Genomic DNA, 21162 nt, shown 5'->3' with positions numbered 1-21162 from the left:
TCAGTAGCCGGTGTAGCAGTAGTATGGAAGGTGGTTATAAAGGTCGTGAAGGTGGTAGCGGTTGCAGTAATAGCAGAGTCTCAGTTGTTACCGTTGTTACTTCAGGAAATAGAAGACGTGTGCAATATCTCATCTTCGTTCCACTAGGCTTCAGCTTCAATCATTATCGCCAACTTCCGTCACACGAGCACGGTAAGACCACGCATTTTCGAAGTAGTCTATGCGTATCTAGTTGGTTGCAGTCTATTGTGCACCAAAAACATCTCTGACCTCTCTGACAATGCTTTATCATCAAATAATAACGTAAACCGGCATGCCGTTAGAGAGTTACTAGAATCTACTTCCAACATACATGTACCATAGTAGATATATCGTTCAACACACAATCCCTTTCTTCTGCAAGGTTGTCTACGCAAGGTATGACTCAAAGGTTCATCCTCGTATGCCAATCCACCACATCGTACCCACCGAAGATCCATGAAATATTATTCTCCTTTCCATGTCAACGTTTTATACTGGCTTTTCCCTTCGAATTTTCAGATCAAAAAATGGGAAGGTCCTACATTCTCTATACATGTTACATGTTTCATCCATCTCGTTCTCTTCTCTTCTCACCCTAACAATAACACACAAACGCTACAATTCGTGTAGCTTCTTGTGAGATCAACAAATGCAGGATGTAAGCTACACAATAAACTTCCCAAATGAAAAAATGATGGAAACTAGGCCGATCAGTCACCTTATGGCGTTGACGTTTGCTCCATATTAATCGGCTGTTCGTCAGAAAAAATCTTACCGCTTTCAGTGGCGGTTGAAACTCCGGTTTTTTATGTGTCAGGTACCTTAAAAGGTGAACTGAACGGACGGCTTTTTAAATGGTATGTTATAACCAGGGCTGGAAATGGCGATGGACGCTGGTAAATGTCATATACTTAGTTCAGAGCCTTGCATTTTAAGAAACCTCTTTCTATTGACTTAAGAAGTTATAACTATTGCTCCCTATGACACACGTAGGAAACAATTATCCACATTACATTGCAAAAATTTCCCTTACATATGTGTTCGTCATTTCCCCGGTCTCTTTTACTTACCTGGAGAGTCTCCGTAGTTCTGAATGACCATATCCACTCTTTATTATAACTCTATGTAAGAACACGCCTATATGAATTACAGTTTTCAAAATGTCGACTTCTCAAACGAATAAACATCTCATAATTAGGGAGGTCTCCTAATGTGGGAAAGCGCGGTATCTCATCGAAGATATGCTGTCGCCAGCAGTCAGTAATATTAATTTAAAGAATATTCATGCAATAACAGCTGATCTTGCCTCCAGAACGTTTCGTGATTAACTGGTACTGTTTTGTTAGCTTCCAAAATTTTGGCTCTCTTCCACTTTAGTTACACTGCAGAAAAGCTGAGTGATCTGTGTTCTTTTAGCTTGACAGTGTTGTTTACGGAAACAATAAAGCTTCAGGTTAGATCAGTCCCCTTTCGGTGAATATCCCCTTGCTATAGCTTGCCAACAATGGATGACAACTCCCAGCAATTCAGTATAAAGCAATAAATATACTTAAACCACCAAAACACAAGTAGGCCATGTAAAACGAAGCATCATAAATTTAATGAAGATAACAGTCCAAAGACCATCTATATACTACTTCCTCACAATATGAAACTAACTCGAATTACCATACTATCGTCTATCATTATTATTAAAAAATCTTATAGACAATAAGAAAACTTCTGTAATAAATAACTTTTTAATTTAGTTTTAAATACTTTAAAATTTCATATTCTTTTCAATTCAGAGTATAAGTTGTTATGTATTTTTATTCCAATGTTAAATACACTTTTTATAACTAGCAGTGTTGCATAATTGGACATATAAATCTAGTTTCCCTTTTGTGTTATACTTATGAATATCGGAATACTGAGTGTTTAGCTCGAGAGTAATTCTGCTCATGGGACAGAAGCAGGACTTCGTAGAAAACATGTTATGCATCTAGTCTCTTAGAAGACCTGGTGGAACACTGTCTTGACATGGAAAAATGTTGCTTTGACTTGGCAATTAATTGTGTCGGACGTTAATTATTCACCTCGCACCGAGAAATGACACAGAAAACTCGTTTTCTAAAGCGAATGAGAAGGGTGACGAAACGTGGCTGAAATTTTTTCTTCGGCCACATCCCAACCTGTCAGCAAGAACACCTCACGGTCCAGAACTATGCTCGAACTCCAGGTTTTACTCCAGGAGCACTAAGTCACTTCTTCGATTTCTTTGAAACAACAGTGAAAAAATAGACCATTCTCCCTTAGGACTATTTAAGAACGATGAGATGGGGATAAATGTGGTTCAGCGCAGACACTCAAAGATGCTTGGCCTTGGATGAACGCACCAGATATTTGATGTGGATTCTGCAAAGCTTCAGAAGAATGTTCCCTTATCCTTGTTTTGGGCGGTCTCTTCTCTCTTGTCCATATACTGGAAGCCGTCAAATTAGTCCGGGATAAATAATTATCCAAAACATGCCTACCTCCTCATAGCACCCACAAAATTCAACCTCTAGACCTGGCATTTATCGATTCCTTGAAATGCTACTACAGTCAAGAAATCGAACGCTGGTTGCATGCAAATCCAGACCGCATCTTAGCATCTACCGTGGAAGCGAATTTTTTTAATTATTTGGAATTTGTATACATGAGAACAGTTACTGCTAAGAATGTTACTAGTAGTTTAAGGAATTCCGGTCTCTATCCTTGTAACAGCAACATTTCCGGGCAATAAGAGTAGTCTTATTGCCAAGAAAGACTGTGAGCATGCTTCTATTGAATCGCCCCGAAGAACCTCAATGGGGAACTTCCTGCAATCAAGCTAATATACACGTACGTACTTCGGTTACAGCTATCAACATTTTCTCTCTTAATACCCTTTATGAAATAGGCCAAAAGACTAGTTCTTGTGCAGGTCAGTCTGGGTGATAATTTCCCCATACAAGAACCTATAGTATAAAAGGCTAGAAAGAAAATTCTTGTAAAGGAGAATATATTTCAAAGCAGGGCTCAGGAGAAACCCGGAATGGGCTTGAAGCTAGACACGAATTAGCTTACAGTCAGAATAGGAAATGAAGCCAGTCTGACGAAGCTAGTAAAACGCGAATCATGGGCTCATAACAGCTGGGCAGAAGAAATGGCTGCTCACGTCAGCGATGTGCAAAATATCATATGATTGAAGGGAGAAGATTAAATGTCTTTGCTGTTGCAGCCTATTTTCCGAGGATTCAGTCGTTTTAGAATGGTTTCACTGCTGTCTGTGAGGATGCACAGAGTTTCCGCAGAAGCAGCGGAAGGAATATTTGAGTTTAGACCGCTACCCTTCAAAATAGCAAGACTATTTGGATTGCTGGATTTTCGGACTTTTTCAATCGTCCGGTATTCTATAAAATAGAAAACACAACGTTTCGGAAACTGATTCTGTTTCCGTCCTCAGGTGAGGGGGGAAGACACCTACTCAGTTAGGCCCCTTAGAAGGAGACTGTTTGGTGCTATGATACTCCCTGCCTTATCCTTATAACTTGTTCTTTTTACAGTTTGTCACAACATTTCACCGATTTATGATTTATTTGTCTTTTAACACTACGGAGTCATAGCTTTCCAAATTCTACCCTTCCCATGTCGCTGAATTTACTAAATTTATACTGCTCTTGAATTTCAAACCTTAGAAGTGTGTTAATGGGTCTGGAGCGCCTGACTGACCCATTGAAGCTGAATGATATAGGTGGGTGGTTCAAGGTTTGTCTGGATTTTATTCATTTATTTATTACAAAAAAAGAATACTTACGACAGAATCCCAAAATTTCCACTTCTTTTCAAGATATTCTCCCCTTACGCTTTCATTTTTGTTTTTTCACCATCCTGGCAAGTTGCTGACGCCAGCAGCATAAAATATTTTATTCTGACTTGTAGCCAGCTTAGGCCGCTGCGTTTGAGTTCATCTAAAATTCAGTTCTCCCGGGTGCACCATTATTGGTCCAAACAAATGAAAATCACTGGAGCCTAATTCAAGGCTGTAGGGAGAGTGTTTCATGATTTCCAAGCCCCTTGTTGCCAATGTCGTCTTCGTCAAATTTATCGTATGTGGACGAGCATTAGCATGCAGTGTGATTATCTTTTTTGACAGCTTCCAAGGTCTGTCTTCAGAATTGCTTTTTGCACAGCATTGCCGAGCAATTTACTCTAATGCTGTGCTTTAATTGTTGTACCATGTAGAATAAAATCACATGAATCCCAAAACACACTGGCCATGATCTTGTCAGCTGACAGCTGTCTTGCTGCTTTTGGGGGGTAGAGATCCCTTGTGACGGCATTCTATATTTTTGAAACCACTCCCGTATGGTAACAAACATCTCAGGACAGTGCAGTGAAATGTATGCTGTGTGTGGCGATGTCTCAAAATGATTCGTCGTCTCGAAAACAGCCTTAATTTCAACTTCTTTCTCCGTGTGCTGTAATAAATTAAGTATCTTTATTATTTAAAACGAACTGTAGGAATTAATAACTGTAAGGTAAAGTTCTTTCTGGTCTTAATTAATTAAGCAACAAGCCATGAAAACGTATGGAAGTACGAATATATAGCTCTACCATTATTGACCTCGGTACTAGATGGCAGTGAGTCGTCAGCTTTACGCTCCGACCGCTTTGCCCCGGGGAAATAGACTGCGGTCCCCATTAAATAGAAGGCTAGGTATATAGTTTTAACAGATTTTTTTTCATACTGTTCCAACAGGGAAGCAAGAACTCGATTTTCAGTCCGTCACCAAAGTCGGGGTAGGTGCTCGATCCCTACAGTTTTCCATATTTCTTTTTTAATATTCGCCAGCTGTCACTACCATTGCTGAAAGAATCACTATACAATATGACAATATTTTATAGCAGTGCCACCCTGACAAAATGGTAATCATGAACCAATCTTGTATGCAACCGGCAACACTGTGTAAGATTGGTAGGATTGATCTATATTGGTAAATTTCCTTTGTCAATCCTGCCAATATCAAATACAATTCTCGCCTGTGGTTTTAAACCCCTGCCAGATTATTGTTTGATTCATTTCTGCCAACATCAAATTCGGAGTCACATGACGGACAGGAAATGACGACTTTTAAAAATCTCCCATAGTTGAAAAGCACAACACAGATATTAGCAATGATGGACGTAAATAGAACGTAAGTTTACGACGTAAGAAGTCATGGGTGATTCAGAAATGTTGCAGAATTAATTATGGCATTTTTGTGACAGATATGTTGTGCAAATGTTTACGGTGTTTTTCCAAAGTACGGGATACTTGCAAAAGGTACGCTTCTAGGAATAAGGATTGAGTTTCATTATTTATTCCATTGTTTTATTACGCATTAGGCACCATAACCCAATAAATTAATAAGGTCAAATATATTAAGTATTTTGCCAGTTCAAGATGTTTCGTGAACTTTTTTTATTCCAGATGTCATTTTTTCTCTATAGGACATCTTAAATGGAGAATAATCCTACAGACAACAGCAATGAATCTGATATATCAGATTCTTGGTCAATACTAGGATCAGATTCCTGTGAACCACAAGACATACCGGTTGATAGCTCTGTTATAGATGGAGATAGTATTAGTGGAGAACCCAGTGATGGAGAATCACTTGAAGTTATAGATGAAGAAGAAAAGGACCAAGATGAATGTAAGTAATAATGAATATGTAACACCTCTATTGAACTTATGTTGTCACGTTCCACCTTGTATTCTGTTTTCTTTATAGACAGGGAAGCTGACATGGAAACAGATGGCATTTCCATCATAACTGAAAGTGATGGAACTAATGAGTTGGAGCAAACTCTTTCTTTGGTTGAGTCCAAAGAAAAGAAGTATATGCATCATCCAAATACGTACCTAAACACCCGCCTCAATGTGCTGTTGGTAATCTCATTTGCAGCTGTAACTGGTCTTGGTATAGGACACTTCCTAGGTAATTCTGAAGACTCATTTGTATATGTTCTGGTAATTTTATGGTTTTTATTTATGGCCATATTTGAGGGGGAGTTATTTACAGTTTTGCCTGCCACCACACTCATTATATGTTGCCAAATGTAAGAAACTTGTGTTCATGCACATTGAGTGCATCCTGACCCTCACCTACATCCCTACCATCTGCCTAGTTGGCAGAATTTTTGCTCTTGCTTCTTCACCTCTGTGATCTATGGGCACCAGCTTTCATGTCCATCAACTGTTAGGTACATTACAGACATGGCTAAGGGAGATAAACACAGTTTCACATGAAGATTTCTGTGTTCTTGAATATAATCCCTTGTAGTCCAGTGAAAATCTGTGCTTGCTGACTGCTTCATGCAGGTTTCTTGCTTGGCTTACCTTCTACACTGAAGATGTAGGCGACATGTTCCTCCAAACTGTCAATTTGCTTTCAACTGACCACACAGTGTTATATATTAAAGGTGGAACTCTTTGTAACTACCTGTTAGAACCTAAAATCCATGATTTACTGATAACATACCTCTTTGAAAAGCTAGAACTAATATATTTACACAGTTAATTGTATATATTCCATAAAATACAAGTTGACTCTGGTTATCTGGCTAATATAGGTTTGTATAGAGTGCCAGTGGCATCACATAATTTGTATTTTTATGTCAAAATGTTCGTCTTCTTTGGAATCTACTGTTTGAAAACTACTACTGCTTCAAAGAGAACAATAGCTTTGTTGGCTGCCAGATGTTTAGAAAGGTTGCAAAATTTTGAAAATGCCTTATTCAGAATTTCACATACAGTTCATATTTTCCACAGTCTGTCATAATTTTTGTCTGTCTTGCCAGTTTCATTCCTGTTGACTAGCAAGTGTAAGAAGTGAAGGATGTATAGGAATCTGTCTTGTTTTAACATGTTGCTGTAGAAAGGCATGTAGAAGTGATTGATTGTTGCCCAGTAGACTGACAGTTGATCTCATATGCATTGTCCCATTGGTATTGTTATAACCAGGAAGAGAAACATTTTATATATATGATTACAACTCACGCAGCCAAAGGACACATCACAAGACACAGTATACACAAAATATAGGAAGAACGACTCCCATAGTGGAAGAATAATATAATACGTGAGTTTGAAATAAGACGTATAAGATGATAAATCTTAACAAATTTTATTATAGTACATGAAGAATATAAACTTTAAATCATTTTATAAACGACACATGATGGCGAGCAGTGCAATAGTTTAACGTAAATAACACACCTGAGGATGGCACAGTGATGCCAAAACATGTAGTGATGTGACATGTGAGATTGTGTGCACTAGAAGACGGCCAATACATACATATCATGGACAAGAATCAGTTCAACAGGACACTAAAATACATCATCATGGCCTACCTCATAATGCATGACAGGTTAGGTTTTCACAAAGTCTGTGCACGATGGGTGCCATGCATGCTGACCCCACATATTTATAATTACAGTTTATATGTCAGACTTTTCTTTGTTCAGTGTTTGCTGTTCAAGTAAAAATTGTCCTACAAGTATTATGTTTATGGACATTATCCATCGTCTTGTCTGTTTTTAAAAAAAATGTCCTGTTTCCTTATCAAAATACAGTGTTTTGGAGACTGGATTCTGTCCCCATCCTCAGGTGAAACCTACTCAGTTGTGTCCAATAGATGGAGCTAGCCCCTATCTCTGGACACAATTGTCCTTCTGCTAGGTGCATTTCAGCTACTAATGTTATTTGCAGGGGTAGTGATATATTTGGAACAGAACTGTTTTTCATAATTATATTTTATAATGGTACTTTTTATTACAATATTAATTTTACTCTGAATGTATGTGTGTGTGTGTGTATTCTCTCACGACACAATGGCTGGCACAGCTGAATTTTTGTTATCGTCTAAATGACACTAGTTGACATCTTCTGTTGTTTGTATTTGTTTCTTTGTTTCCTTCTTTATTCTTACTTATTTTATAATTGGCCTTTGAGCTGTTTTGGAAGCATGTAAATAAATAATAATTGACTTGAATGTACGTACTTATGTACAACTTGTCGATTTCAGGATTACAAGAGGAATGCCCTTTGTTGAATGAATCAGTTACATCACTGCTAACAAAGCTGCAGCATGATAATCAGTTGCTTCGATATAAAATAGAAAAACTTCTGAGTGAGAAAGATGCTGCATCTTATTCATTCCAAAATATTCAATCCTGGGAAGCAGATACAAAATTCAGAGCTGAAGGTATATTACACTTGCAGCCATCTTTACAAGCAGGTATTCTTAAACAGCCCTTGAACTTGGAAATTGCTGGTCTTCCTGGGAATAAGATAGGCTCTCAACAATACATGGCAGATAACAGAAATCAGTATGAGGGTGAAGTCAGGAATATTGCAAAGCAGTCTTCTGAAGGAAGGGTTCAGTCTGGGGAACATTCAGGGTATGTAACACCAATAAAATTTGAAGATGAAAATGTTGCAAAAAAGCAATCTGATGGGCAAGCAGGAAGTGTCACTTTTGACCTAAATTCAGAATATGTAATATTAGCAGACCATGAAGATGCAGTACTGGATGTTGAAAGAAACAGGGTTGCTGATTTTACTGATGATGTGATATTTGTGCAGTTCAGAGATAATGATGGTGTTATCAAGTCCTCTGCTGAATTGAACAATGAAGCGAATGTTGCAGGATCTTCTGTTCATATTAAGGAACATGAAACTGTTGCAGATTTCCCCTTTCTGATGAATGCTGAAAGAGATTTTTCAGATTCTGCTGTTAAGGATGACCAAGTTGCACAGCCGCCTGTTCGAGTAAAGAATAAAGTGTTTGCACTTCCTGAAAAAGATGATTTCTTGGATCATACAGTGAACATACATCCTTCTGTAGGATACAGCAGTGAAGGACCAAATAGAAATGTTGACGCTCTGCAAGCAGAAGTGACACACAAAACATATGACTGGGAAGAAAATAATATGGAGATAATTAAATCAACTGTTAAACTTCTGCAGGCACAGTTTAATGACGTATTGTCACATGACGCTGAAAGTGTTTTGCCTTCCTCTGTTGCTTTGGTTGCAGAAATTGAACAGAGTTTGTTTCATCTTCAGGACTCCATCTCTCAATGTGAAGTACAAAGAAGCGACTTCTGTGCACAGTTGCAAGAGAGAATGAAAGTGTCAGTTGTTAAGCTGAAGGAGATGACAGAGAGACTTGTGGATGACATAGATGAACAGCTGTACAAATTGTTATCCAGAATTACGCGAAAGTTGAAAAAGTTTAAAAGAAATCTGCAAGACAAGTGGTGCCATTTGGCACATCAACATGATTCTAAAAATGATGCAATATACGGTTGGCTTCATAGTTCATTATTATTAGAATGTAAAGAAAGTCAGAGGCAAACCAAAAGGAAATTCAGAGAGTTCTCTTCTGAAGAACCCAGTAAATTAAGTGAAATGTTTGTAATGGGTACCTCAGATGAGAAAGTTAAAGGAATGGATGAACCTAACATTTTTAAAATTCAAAACATGGAGGAAGAATGTAATGGTATTAAAAATGGTGACTCAAATACTGCATCAGAAGAAGGCCAAAGAAGTGGTATCCAATATACAGTGACACAGACTGAATATGTAATGCAGTCCCATATCAATAAGGAGCTTGCACCTGATAAAGTTATTATGATCCATGACAATTTAAATGAAGAGCATTTTAAAATGAACACAGTTCCTAAAGCATTTGAGAAATCCAATGGTGAAGAGCAATACATGTCAGAATTACATAAAAATTGGAAACATGACAACCAAGGCACATTCAAGAATCATTTTAATGAAGAAGAGAAAAATAAACCTGAAAATAAGGACAAAAATGTACCTCTAGCAAAAACGTGTTGGCAGACACATAATGGTAAAACAGTTTGTAAAAAGTTTAAAAATAATCAGCAGTTTTTGCGTTCACAGAAATTCAAGGAGCAGCATGTCACGCAGAGCCTTAGAGATAATCATTCACATGAGAAAAAAAACTTGAAGAGCCAGTTTAATGATAAAGACAAGAAAGCGCCTAAAAAACTACAAACCAAACGTAGATGGCAAGATGAAAACAAACACCACAAACAGTCTTTGATCTTGGAACAGGGTGCTTCTTGGGTTATGGTTGACACTAGCATCCCAAAACAAAGTAATATATCAGGTGATTGGGTATTAAAAATGGCAGACAGCCGTGCAGAGCATCGTAGGTTGGAGCACAAAAGTGATTGGCTCTTTGATCGAGCTGATGCGCGCAAATTGAAAAGGGAAAAGCAACATATAACAGGTAATTGGTATTTTGAAAGAGCACGTGGCCGTGTGGACTGTCACTTCCATCCACATTCCAAATGGTGCAAAACTGGAACCTACAGTGGCCCAGACTTTAATTGGTATTTTGAAAGAGCACGTGGCCGTGCATACTGTCGCTTCCATCCACATTCCAGCTGGTGCAAAACTGGAACCAGCAGTGGGCCAAACTTTGATGGGCTTCATCAGAGTGACTATGAAAATGACTACAGTTATAGTGACAGATCTCATCGTGCTGCCCATTGGTCTAAAAAATTCAAACTTCACTTATCTGCTGCTGCAGGAAAATTTTTTAAACGTTCTTTTTCACATTTTCAAAACAAAATGAATTATCACAACCATCATTAAATAATGTGCTTCATTTACTCTTATTAAGTTGACGTTTTAAATTTATGCAAAATTAGACGTATAAAGTGTGACTTTATTAAAAAAAAATAAGTTATTGTAAAAACCTGTATTTAATTCAACTGCTGGTGCAGGAATTTAAAAATAACTGTAACCAGTGTGATTTTAAATGTTTCTAACCATATTAACAGTGACATACCTTTCATTGTTTTATTGAGTCTATAGATAGTATGAAAAAATACTTTAATGTTCCTAAGTATATTTATTTTATAACATTTACAGTGTTGTAGCATATTATTTTATGTGACTATGATATTTTTGTGTACCTCTTCACCTTCATCTTACTGTTGTTTTATGGGTGTACCCAGTATAGAAAACCATTCTCTCTGTGTGTGTTTGATATCCACCATATCTAGTGGCTTGACATACCAGTAGTTCTAGACTCAGGAGGTGCTTGGTTTGAATGTCAGCTGGGACAACATCTTTCCTGATTGAGATTTTTAGTCTGTCCAAGAAAATGCATGAATAGTACCTCAATTAGGCCATGACTGCTTCCTTGCAGATCCTTTCCAATTCATCGTTTATAAGTCATCATACCATTTAATGCTGTATAGTCTGAGCTACTGACAGTGGCATAAAGTGACCCACAAAAGGAAAGATGTCCCCTGTGAATAATGTCCATCCAGCATACCAGTTTTCATATTAAATTCATCTAATGTGTAACGGTGTATAGTACTAAACTGTGCTAATATGGTTGATAAAATTTCAGCTTGAATTTGTTAATATCAATGTGTTGTTTGTACCTGCAATTGTAAAATTATGGTTACCTGCAGTGTGTTCATACCTAAGATTTTGAGTGGAGTGTGAAATACTTCATTCTGAATTATGCAGCAAATAAAATAAGTTTAAATAAATTTGATAATTGCACACAAATTTGCAGAGGTTAATTGAAATGGTGGAGCATGGTAATTTTAAAGAAGAACCCGGGTAAAGTTTGGATACTAATAAAATACATGATATTGTTTGTAGAAGTTGTAGATGCCTTTATAGTGTGCTTTGATTGTTCCAGTTTTTTAGGCCTTATTTCCCATGAATTCTTCACCATTAGTTAATTTGTGCACAGTAATGCCCTTGAAAAGTTCCATTTTTGTGACAGTACATGCCTGAGTTAAATGTATTTTTGTATCCTCTGTAATTTGGTCAGATATACAAGTTCCATGTTCACTATTAGGGGGCAACTTTGTCATTTTGGGACTGGATACCAAATGAGCTTTTATCTGTTGTAGAGTCTTTTGTATTTGAAGGATGAAAGTCATAATAAAATAAAAAAATCACGTTTGTTGTGCTTCATTCTTCTTTTACAGTTTTTGATAGGCCAGTGCATGTTCCCTGAAGACATGAAAAAACTGGAAGAAACTAAGTATATGTTTATATCTTGTCACCAGAATGCAGGACAAAACCGTGATGGACAGCTAATAAATCCTTTGAATAATGGCAAAGTTAGGTACTTGAGAATGACACCAATGAATGAAAATTGCTTTTATGAAGAAATGAGAGCAGGGTAAGTGTAGTGAATGTTTGATGCCATTCAGTTCAGAATCTTTTGCCTTTCCATTTACAGTCTGAAAATGTAAAAATTTAAATATTGTATAACTAATTTATCTGTTGTTTTGCTTAGTGTAGTGTGTCACATTAAGGGAAGCATACAGAGGGTGTTTTAGAAAACAGTCTGCTGATCTAAGAGAGAGGTAATAACAGGAGGGTGAAGAGAGATGCAAATGCCACACATGAGAGAGTGAATTTATGCATACAGAATTTTGGCTAGTAAAATCTGAGGTTTAGAAGACCAAGGTGTAGATGGTAAGATAATATTAAAAATATCTTGAAAGAAACATGATGGAAGGGTATTGACTGCATTTGAATGGTTTAAAACAGAAACCAGTGGCAAGCTGTTGTGAATTTCACAACTAGCTCAGCAGCTATTAGCTTCTCAAGAAGGACTCTGCTCTCTAGACTTAATTTATTAGGAACACAATCTTGCTTTGAAGGAAATTGAACTTGTGTATATTTGGAGAATGGTGATGTCATTTCTAACTTCAGATTATTGTGCATATCAGTGTGAGATTAAAATGTATCATGCTCATGCTTTCTTAGTTTTCTAATCATATTAGTATGCTATGGGAACTAGGATAGCTCATTTTATCCAATGGATATGAAGAAGTTTCCCCAGGGGTAAAGCAGCCGCAGCATGAAGGTGATCACTCAACAGCGTCTACTGCATAGGGCAAGAATGATGAAGCCACAGTTCCATTTGCATATGTCTTTTTATGGTTTGGTGCCAAGGATAACTTCAGCTTTTTATTAGTATGCTGTGGCTCATGTAAAGAGGGATGGATGGTTTCCAGTGGCTGCATTTGGGATCATTTAACCCATTTTGCATTTTGCTTCCCAATAGAGAGCACTCAAGTTCTTGCTTTGTTGCATCTTGAAGAAGTGTGCACTTTTCTTTTGGGAAGCTTTGCCAGGTTTGTTGCGCATTTTGCTCTACCCAGGGGACTTAAAGAATGTCACGGATGCAAGCAACTTTGTCCCCCTCATGTAAAGAGGTTTCAAAAGGGATTTTTGTGGAAATCTGTAACAGCCTAGGGATAGGATTGTAAATGTGTTTTCAACATACTTCATTATCCTTATGTTGGTGGGGAAATAAAACATGTTTACAAAGTTCTTTTCCATAGGGTTGCCTCACGGGTTATGATGTACCCTGTTTTATACAGTATATAGGCTTTAGTTTTCTTAGTGAAGAAACAGGAAGCTATCAGAATAGTGACGGGTGAACCTTTGATGTTCTAGTTTGATTCTACATTGCAATGCTTTAGTATTACCAAATTGATAGTGAGGGTGTGGTTAGGCTACACAGAATTTGAATTTTCCAGAAGTTTTGTAAAATTATATTTCAAAAGACAGGAGAGACATGTCCCAAAATTTGAAGAATTTGGTTTGGAAGTGGTTGAATTAGTGCTTTGCTTAGGGTTTTAGTGGGACACAGTGGTTAGATTGGAACTGCAATAGCTCAATGAGTATAGCACCTGGGCTGTGTGGCGGATAACTGAGGTTTGATTCCCAACGGGGTACGTTGCTTTGATTATACGTAGTTTGGACAGTAAATTGTGTTTGGCAAATCAAAGTGCTGCACAGGAGATGACATTCTCACCAACACAGCTTGGCTGGTATTCATACAACACTGATCACCTACATCAGTGATTCCCAAGTAAATTTAATCTGACACTCCCTTGGTGTGAATAAAGAAGTTTGGGGGCTTCCAAGCTATAGGAAGTGACATCAAATTTTGATAGAAATTTTAAAATATGGTTACCTTTTGATTAAATTGATAATTTGTGAATTTTTTTTTCTATTATATTTGTGTTTGTAATTTAGATCCAGAATAGCTGATTCAGTATAGGGATTGGCTAGAGGCTGGATGTCTGGGGTTTGATTGCCAGCAAGGGAATTTTTTTTCTCTTCTCCACAGGGCCCAGACACTGGGGCCCACCAAACCTCAATACAATGGGTGCCAGTGGTAAATTGGCTGGGTCATGATGCTGACCAGCCACCTCCAACTAGTTCTGAGTTCAAGAATCCATACCTCTTTGTGACTTGATGCTTAATTAAGCACAAGGACAACTTTACCTGAATGTCTGAAATTTAACTACTTTTTAGGATTAAAATTAAATCAACATCGTCATTACTGGGTTTTTATTCACAGTCCATGGAAAGAAACATCATGTACCTCAGAGGACCTTGGCTTCCTCTTTGGGAAATGCTAACCAGCATGGTCTGTTGATGCCACTATCTGCTGTGAGGGTGCTGTAAGATAACTGAAGTAAACATGTTTTCCTGTGTCCAGAATTTTCCACTTTTGCTTTGACATTTGTAACAGTTTAGCTATAAGTTTTAGGATTATAATTAGTGAATTGTCTTTAAAAGAACACTGTCAAATATAAACTTTTACAGAGTAGGTAATTCCTGCATGAAGTTACAGGCCCTACTCTTTCTAATGTATACTGTAAACAGTGAATACAGCTGCACAACCTCATCAGTCTATAAAAAAAATGTGCCAGCTTTCTTCCTTTGGATTCATTATATTCCTACCATATCCTTTCCGAATTATTCATCTAGCCATTGTCCAACACTTGTAGTCCAGCTACAGAAAATGTCGTTAAATAACCCACATATAAGTAAGTGGCATCTCATTATTTTGGTTTATACATGTACCTATGTCTTCATTTCCATTAGGGCAGGGGCTGAGAATATGATTAAAAAAAGTAAAGCTATCCCTCTAACAGGCTGTGGAGGCCCATAGGGTTGTGAAATGTGGAGGTTCCCACATTTTTCTAGATGAGTGGCTCATAGATTGCAAGGTTGTCAGCCCTATGTGCTGGCCGCCCTTTACCCCCAAGAATATTCCTGGTACTCATTTGTGTTAGAGGCTGAGTCGACCCCAGGGCCATAGTGCGGCTGAAGGATTAGATCAATTTAAAAAAATTCAGTGACCTCATCGGGACTTGAACCCGCGACCTTCCAGCTTGTAGCATAGTGCCTCAACCAACTACGCTACCTATATGCCCCCTGAGAGTATGATGTGGAAGAAAAAAACTTTCTTTACCTTGTTTATTCTATATATTACCATGAAGGTATGAACACAATTGAAGTAACCCAATAGAAATGCCAAAAGAAAGCCAATAGATCGTAATTTTGTTTCAGTTGTATTGGTTCACATTTTAAAGCAACATAAAAGAGTCTAGTAGGAAAAAGAGAAACGCTTAGACAAATGCAGAGCACTTGCATGGTTACTTGACTAAAAAATATAAGCAGTATGAAATTTATACTGCTTGCTAAAATGTGTCAAGTATTTTTGTGTGGTGTGTGATCAGATGGTGGTACAGTTCTTGCCAAATCTTGCAAAGCATGTCCTTATCAACTTACTTGCAGAATCTTCAGCATCTTACAGTGCTGTTTGAGACACTACACAACATCCTTCACGATGCTTTGTAATTAAAAGTACAAAAGGGGATAAGTGAAATAACGTTGCTGGCCATAGTATTAGTCAACTATACGACCACTTCATTTGCCATGAAAAATTCATTAAGCACATGAATTATTAAAGATATTAAAGTATGCAGTAGGTTAAAAAATTGAAGACGTATCAAACTCAGGCTTAAAAGTAAAGTTACTGTGCGTGATTGAGCACTGCGATATGAAGACGTAAAGGGGAGTGGATGTATAAATCCACACATTCGTAGAATCGGTATTAGACGGAGGTGAGTGAATGGTCAGTTTCACGCCCCAACCGCTTTACCCGCAGGGAAAGAGCCCCTGGTACCCGTTGTGTAGGAGACTTTTTGGTCTCCAGAGCCGTCTTTGTGCATATTAGATACATTCTCGCCGATCCTTTGTTCGTAGTTTTTGTAAAAGCAATGCAGAACTTATTTATGTATCGTTTATTTAACAATGTTAGTAGCTGAGACTATAGCATCCGGTGCTGATTAATGAATGAATATTAAAGAATGCAGACGGAAACAGTCGTGACCTAATTTAAGACACTATCTGCATTTGCCTCTTGAGATTGAGGGAAACCATGAAAAACCTCAGTGAGGGTAACGGGTCTCTGGGCTGAAATTTGAACGCGGAGCCCCCGAATTGGAACCAAGGATGTTATCCGGCTGCGGCGTTCTGTTTGAAGTTACTAAGTTTATAATACTGAATACATTATTATGTCCGTTGCAATTTACACCTTGGGGTGCCGGAATTCAATTCCCTGGCCCAGCCCCGGCACCTCTCTTACATTTCTATTCCTGTAATATAGAACTCATCTATTATACACTAACATTTAATCTAAATTTATTTCTGTACCCCTCTCGTGCTTTCTTACCATCGTCTCTCATTTCTTTTTGTATTTAATCCAGTATTTCTATTTCATGACTTTTTTCTTTATGCTTGCGTCTTAGTGTGCTTCCTGAACCTATGTCCAAAACCAGGTTCCAGCCCTCTTCGTTGCTACGTATTGGGCAAATGTCCCATTTATTGTTTCTTTGAACTCCTGCTTTCCACCACTGGGTTCGTAATTAACATGTACACGAAACGGGACATATCTATAAAAGTGCAATCATTTTATTAGCTTACAGAAAAGACAGTGCATACAAGATTTATCTCCTAAAAGAAATATGACATAAGTAATATAAAAATATTCATTAAGATTCACTATAGTACGGCCTATTCAAATAACGCGATACCGTGTTATATAGAGGTTCCTTCCTAAATGTATTTATATTAAAACGACCTCTAACAACACGCGTTACATTCCGCGCTACTGAAGCGTACGTTCCAAATACATACCCCACAAATGTAACAATTATCAATGAAAGCTAAATCAATCGTTTGTTCACATTTTAATCCTAGATGTCCTCTTCCGAGTCACAGGAATCATAACTATAAAAACACGTCAGAATATTTAAAGAAGGCATGTTCCTTTGAAGATCCCTTGCAATGTTATATACATCACTATGTTTAATACTGAATTCCTTCAAATGTGGAAACAGAGCTGGAATTTGATAACAGTTTTCCTCTTTAAAATGAAAACCATCCATCCGTAAAGCCTGCAGGTCTCTGCATGTCTGCAAAGTATTCAGAATGCCGTCCGTCATGTTCTCGCAATAAGATACATCAAGAAACTGCAAATTCTGACATCCATATGCCACATATTCGATACATTTATCGGTCAAATTTATGTTATCAGAAATATCAAGGTGTATTAACAATTTGCATAAAGAAATGTCTACGAGATTTTCATCAACAAATGCACTGTCTTGGAGATTTAGATGCCTGAGGTTTATAGAAATAGACGTCAGTCTGAATAAGGCTCCACCACTGCCCACAATTTCCAATTTAAATAAACGAGGAAATAGACAACTTTCTTTAAAACCTATAATGCACCTTTGTAGACAGTGCAATTGTAGACTTTCTAAATGGTTTAGAGCTCGTAGATGATATATATTGATTTCATCTGTGGTTTGCAAATCTTCGCAAGAAACAAAGAGATACCTTAGGTTCGTACAGTTACAGATCGTGCTGAATATATTTGACGTCAAATTGCAAGCAATTCCTAATGTTTCCAAATGCTGCATCCTCTCAACCATCATTTTTCGAATACCCTCTTCAGAATCTGGAAGACAAACTACTGAAGGGTTCATTTCAATCGTATACAAATGCGAGCTCCACCTATTGAGCATCGTAAGTGTGGTGTCAGTATTGAAATTTCCATAAAATTTTGCAAAATCAATGTTAAACTGTGAACCTGGAATAACGACATCCAAGCATTCGATTTGGGGGACAAAACACATCAGCTCTTCCACTCTTGGTTTGCTAGGTCCACGTTTCCATTCCATAACTATACGTCGGATGTGTTTACAATGCAGAATTATGGCGGTCATGATAACGTCGACATATTTTGCGCGGCGCAGTCGGAACGACCTCAGTTCTGGCATGTTCTGGAGGTGCTGTATGATGTCTGCTTCTGTCAGGTGGGGAGGAGGTGTAAAGGTGATGTCCTTCCATAGCATTGGGCTTTTTGAGAGCACGTTCCAGCGAAAGTCGATGTAAGGGATGGTCATGGCCAAGTCCTCTGCATTCAAATATGAGAATATCTTTAACAAGACAACATCCGGCATGTCAATCAGCGCTGTCGTTCCAACCTGCAACATTTACATATGCACTGAAAATTTGATAAATTACAATAGTAATTAGTTATTAGGGCTTGTCAATTTTAAATCGTTAGATCCTGTGTTATTTGAAACGTAGAAACGAGTTGCTTTTAGAGTAGCTTAAATATATAAACACGTGGAAAATTTCGTGTAAATGTTGCTTCGAGAAACTGAACTCAATCACATATCCGAATTCAACGACATAGTCCTATTACTGTATGCTGCAATAAAATTTGTTAAAATAATATATTCACTACCACAGTGACGTGTCTGAAGGCCCGAACGCTGCTAAAGACTTAAATCTGTAAAATATTATGGATAATCCTAAAGCCATCTTGCTGCCCTTTGTTGCATTTTTATGGTTGTGATTAAGATTATATGACTTACTCATGGAGCTGAGCCCTTCTGGAGAAGCCGCCAATTCTGCAGCTACTCAAGAATTTCCGAACATTTTATGGAACCGAAGGTTAGTTACCGTGTTCACAAGAGCCCTCCACTGGTCCATATCCTGAGCCAGATTAATCCAATCAATACTATCTCTTTAAGATCCATTTTAATATTGTCCACCCACCTACGCCTTGGTCTTCCCGGTGGTCTCTTTCCTTCTGGCTTTCCCACCAATACCCTATACGCATTCCTCGTCTCCCTCGTTCGTGCTACATGCCCTGCCCACCTCATCCCCCTTGACTTGATCCTTCTAATTTTACATGGAGAAGAGTACAAGTTATGAAGCTCCTCATTATGAAGTTTTCTCGAACCTCCTGTCATTTCATCTCTCTTCGGTCCAAATATTCTCAACACCAAGATTATATGACACATTTTTTAATATGTATGGCCACATCTGGGTTCCCTGAAGGCAGAACGGAGCCCCCCGGGGCGCGAACCCAGGACGCAGTTGGTCCCCACCCACATGTCCTTCAATATATTATTGCTTAGTTTGCTTGGGTCTACTTTTTTTTTCTTCGAAACGTTTAATTTATTTTGATCTATTCACTTAAGTATTCCTAAAAAACCTTACTTTCATTAACTTAGTCCAACATTTTACCCTTCGTCAGTGATTAAACGCAAAGTATAAGTAGGCAAATACTCTCGACTAATTTTTAACTAAATATTTAAGGCAGGTTTCCACTTTTAGCTTGTGTTCAGTTTAAATTTCCTCACGAAACAGGCATACTTGAAACGCTTACCGGCCATATAGACATCTCCACATCTGTGTCCTCCATCGAACTAAATTGACTTGTGTAAGTCAACCCCGTCTAACTTCGGCAGCGGACAGCTTCAGAGTGATGTTGTGTTTGTATATGCACAGTGTAGATCAGTGTGGGTGGTGTAGGTCGAAGTGTGTACAATTATCGATACGCCGAAGAATACTCTTGCTTTCCTCACTGCCTCGAAACCTGTCTGGTTGATGGATTAAATATCGTTTAAACATTTCCCTGCAGTGTGATTTCGTTATCCATTTAAATTTATGCATGCTTTTGGCCTGGTACTTTATTTATTAATTTTCCTTTGCGTATGAGGTATGTGATAACAAAAAAGTATTTAATTAGCATGCTGGTATGTTATTGAAGTTTAAGAATAGTTTGGCTTCCCCAGAACCTTTGTAACTCCCCGTTTAACCTTCCTGTCACTGTCAAGGATTCGGTTACTTCAATCATGGATTTGCCTACGTTATTACAATCTTTAACTTAGTGTTCATGAGAAGACTGTTGTAAACAACTTTAACAGTTGGGCTGACTTTAAATCCATCCCCCAAATCAGAAATTTAATTTTTGACTACTGCTATTATTACAATTGTGAGCCGGGATAGCGCAGTCGGTATAGCGACTAGCTACGGGCTGGACGACTAAAGGGTCGGAATTCGAGTCCCGATAGGGTCAAGAATTTTCTCGCCTCCACGTCGTCCAGCCCGGCTCTTGGGTCCACCCAACCTCCTATCCAATGGGTATCGGGGGCTCTTTCCCCGGGGTTAAAGCGGTCGGGGCGTGAAGCTGACTACAAACCTCCAACTAATGCCGAGCTCAAGAAAATGTGGATCTATACATCCACTCCTCCATACCTTCATGGCGTCGTCCTTAATTAGTTAAGCACAGGGACAACTTTACCTTTACTATTATTACAATTACTACAACCACTACCAATAATACTGTTGCTACCTACACGCTACAACTACCCCCACTATTACTAGGCGTCCTGCCTACTACTACTACTACTACTACTGATGCTGCTACTACTACTACTACTACTACTACTACTGAGAATTTTTTAAAAAAATAAAAGTTCTTCCGCATTCTTATGTAATCTAGTCACAATATTCCGATAATTTTTATAAAATGCGGCGAAATCTGCACATAATTTGAATAAAAATTTGTTTTTGTAATATTCCAGTTATGAGGATAGTCTTATTATGGCTGTAAGATCTGAGTTTAGCATAATTAATCGATCTTAATACGAAAAGATCTTCAAGAGTTTATTTCATTACAATTCTAGATAAAATACAACTGTTTCTCATGCAAAATGTATCAGTATATTCTGGAAAAAATGCAACTCTTTCTCACACAAAATGTATCAGTATAGGTACTACAACCGTGAATCTAATCTTTTATGACACTTTTACTTTGCTATTATCATAGTCGTCGTGTTTGTCTCAAAAATTGAACGTATAATTAAGCACAAATATTTTTATTGATTTGTAAAAGCATT

The 21162-nt window shown here is 37.9% G+C and overlaps 2 protein-coding genes across 4 annotated transcripts; one reads left to right on the top strand and one right to left on the bottom strand.

Moving 5' to 3' along the window:
• The first annotated feature begins 95 nt into the window (after positions 1 to 95).
• LOC111873878 lies at positions 96 to 12040 on the top strand. 3 transcript variants are annotated; one of them, XM_023868939.2, is made up of 4 exons: positions 96 to 192; positions 5515 to 5720; positions 5799 to 6005; positions 8097 to 12040. In XM_023868939.2, the coding sequence occupies exons 2-4, from the start codon at positions 5525 to 5527 to the stop codon at positions 10703 to 10705; spliced, it is 3012 nt and encodes a 1003-aa protein (XP_023724707.1). In that variant the 5' UTR covers positions 96 to 192; positions 5515 to 5524; the 3' UTR covers positions 10706 to 12040. The 3 variants fall into 3 exon arrangements, with proteins under 3 accessions (XP_023724707.1, XP_023724706.1, XP_023724704.1); XM_023868938.2 differs by lacking the exon at positions 96 to 192 and adding an exon at positions 5112 to 5347 and having other exon boundaries at positions 5495 to 5720; XM_023868936.2 differs by lacking the exon at positions 96 to 192 and adding an exon at positions 5113 to 5347.
• A 4808-nt stretch (positions 12041 to 16848) lies between these two features.
• On the bottom strand, positions 16849 to 19752 carry LOC111873879. Its single transcript, XM_023868940.2, has 2 exons — positions 19647 to 19752; positions 16849 to 18450 (listed from the first exon to the last, which is right to left on the bottom strand). The coding sequence occupies exons 1-2, from the start codon at positions 19680 to 19682 to the stop codon at positions 17155 to 17157; spliced, it is 1332 nt and encodes a 443-aa protein (XP_023724708.1). The 5' UTR covers positions 19683 to 19752; the 3' UTR covers positions 16849 to 17154.
• Between the last annotated feature and the right edge of the window lie 1410 nt (positions 19753 to 21162).

The sequence above is a fragment of the Cryptotermes secundus genome, unplaced genomic scaffold, assembly GCF_002891405.2.
Source record: "Cryptotermes secundus unplaced genomic scaffold, Csec_1.0 scaffold459, whole genome shotgun sequence".
NCBI classification, from domain to species: Eukaryota; Metazoa; Arthropoda; class Insecta; order Blattodea; family Kalotermitidae; genus Cryptotermes; species Cryptotermes secundus.
The sequence above is the reverse complement of the archived record's forward strand: the minus strand, read 5'-3'. Positions and strand labels throughout refer to the sequence as shown.

Excerpts from the sequence above, each read along its gene's own strand:
- LOC111873878 (XM_023868939.2), top strand. The coding sequence starts at position 5,525 with ATGGAGAATAATCCTACAGACAACAGCAATGAATCTGATATATCAGAT. Across the intron at positions 5,721-5,798 it reads AGAAAAGGACCAAGATGAAT|ACAGGGAAGCTGACATGGAA; the intron begins GTAAGTAATAAT and ends TTTTCTTTATAG. Across the intron at positions 6,006-8,096 it reads TGGTATAGGACACTTCCTAG|GATTACAAGAGGAATGCCCT; the intron begins GTAATTCTGAAG and ends TGTCGATTTCAG.
- LOC111873879 (XM_023868940.2), bottom strand. The coding sequence starts at position 19,682 with ATGGAGGACACAGATGTGGAGATGTCTATATGGCCG. Across the intron at positions 18,451-19,646 it reads TGGAGATGTCTATATGGCCG|GTTGGAACGACAGCGCTGAT; the intron begins GTAAGCGTTTCA and ends TAAATGTTGCAG.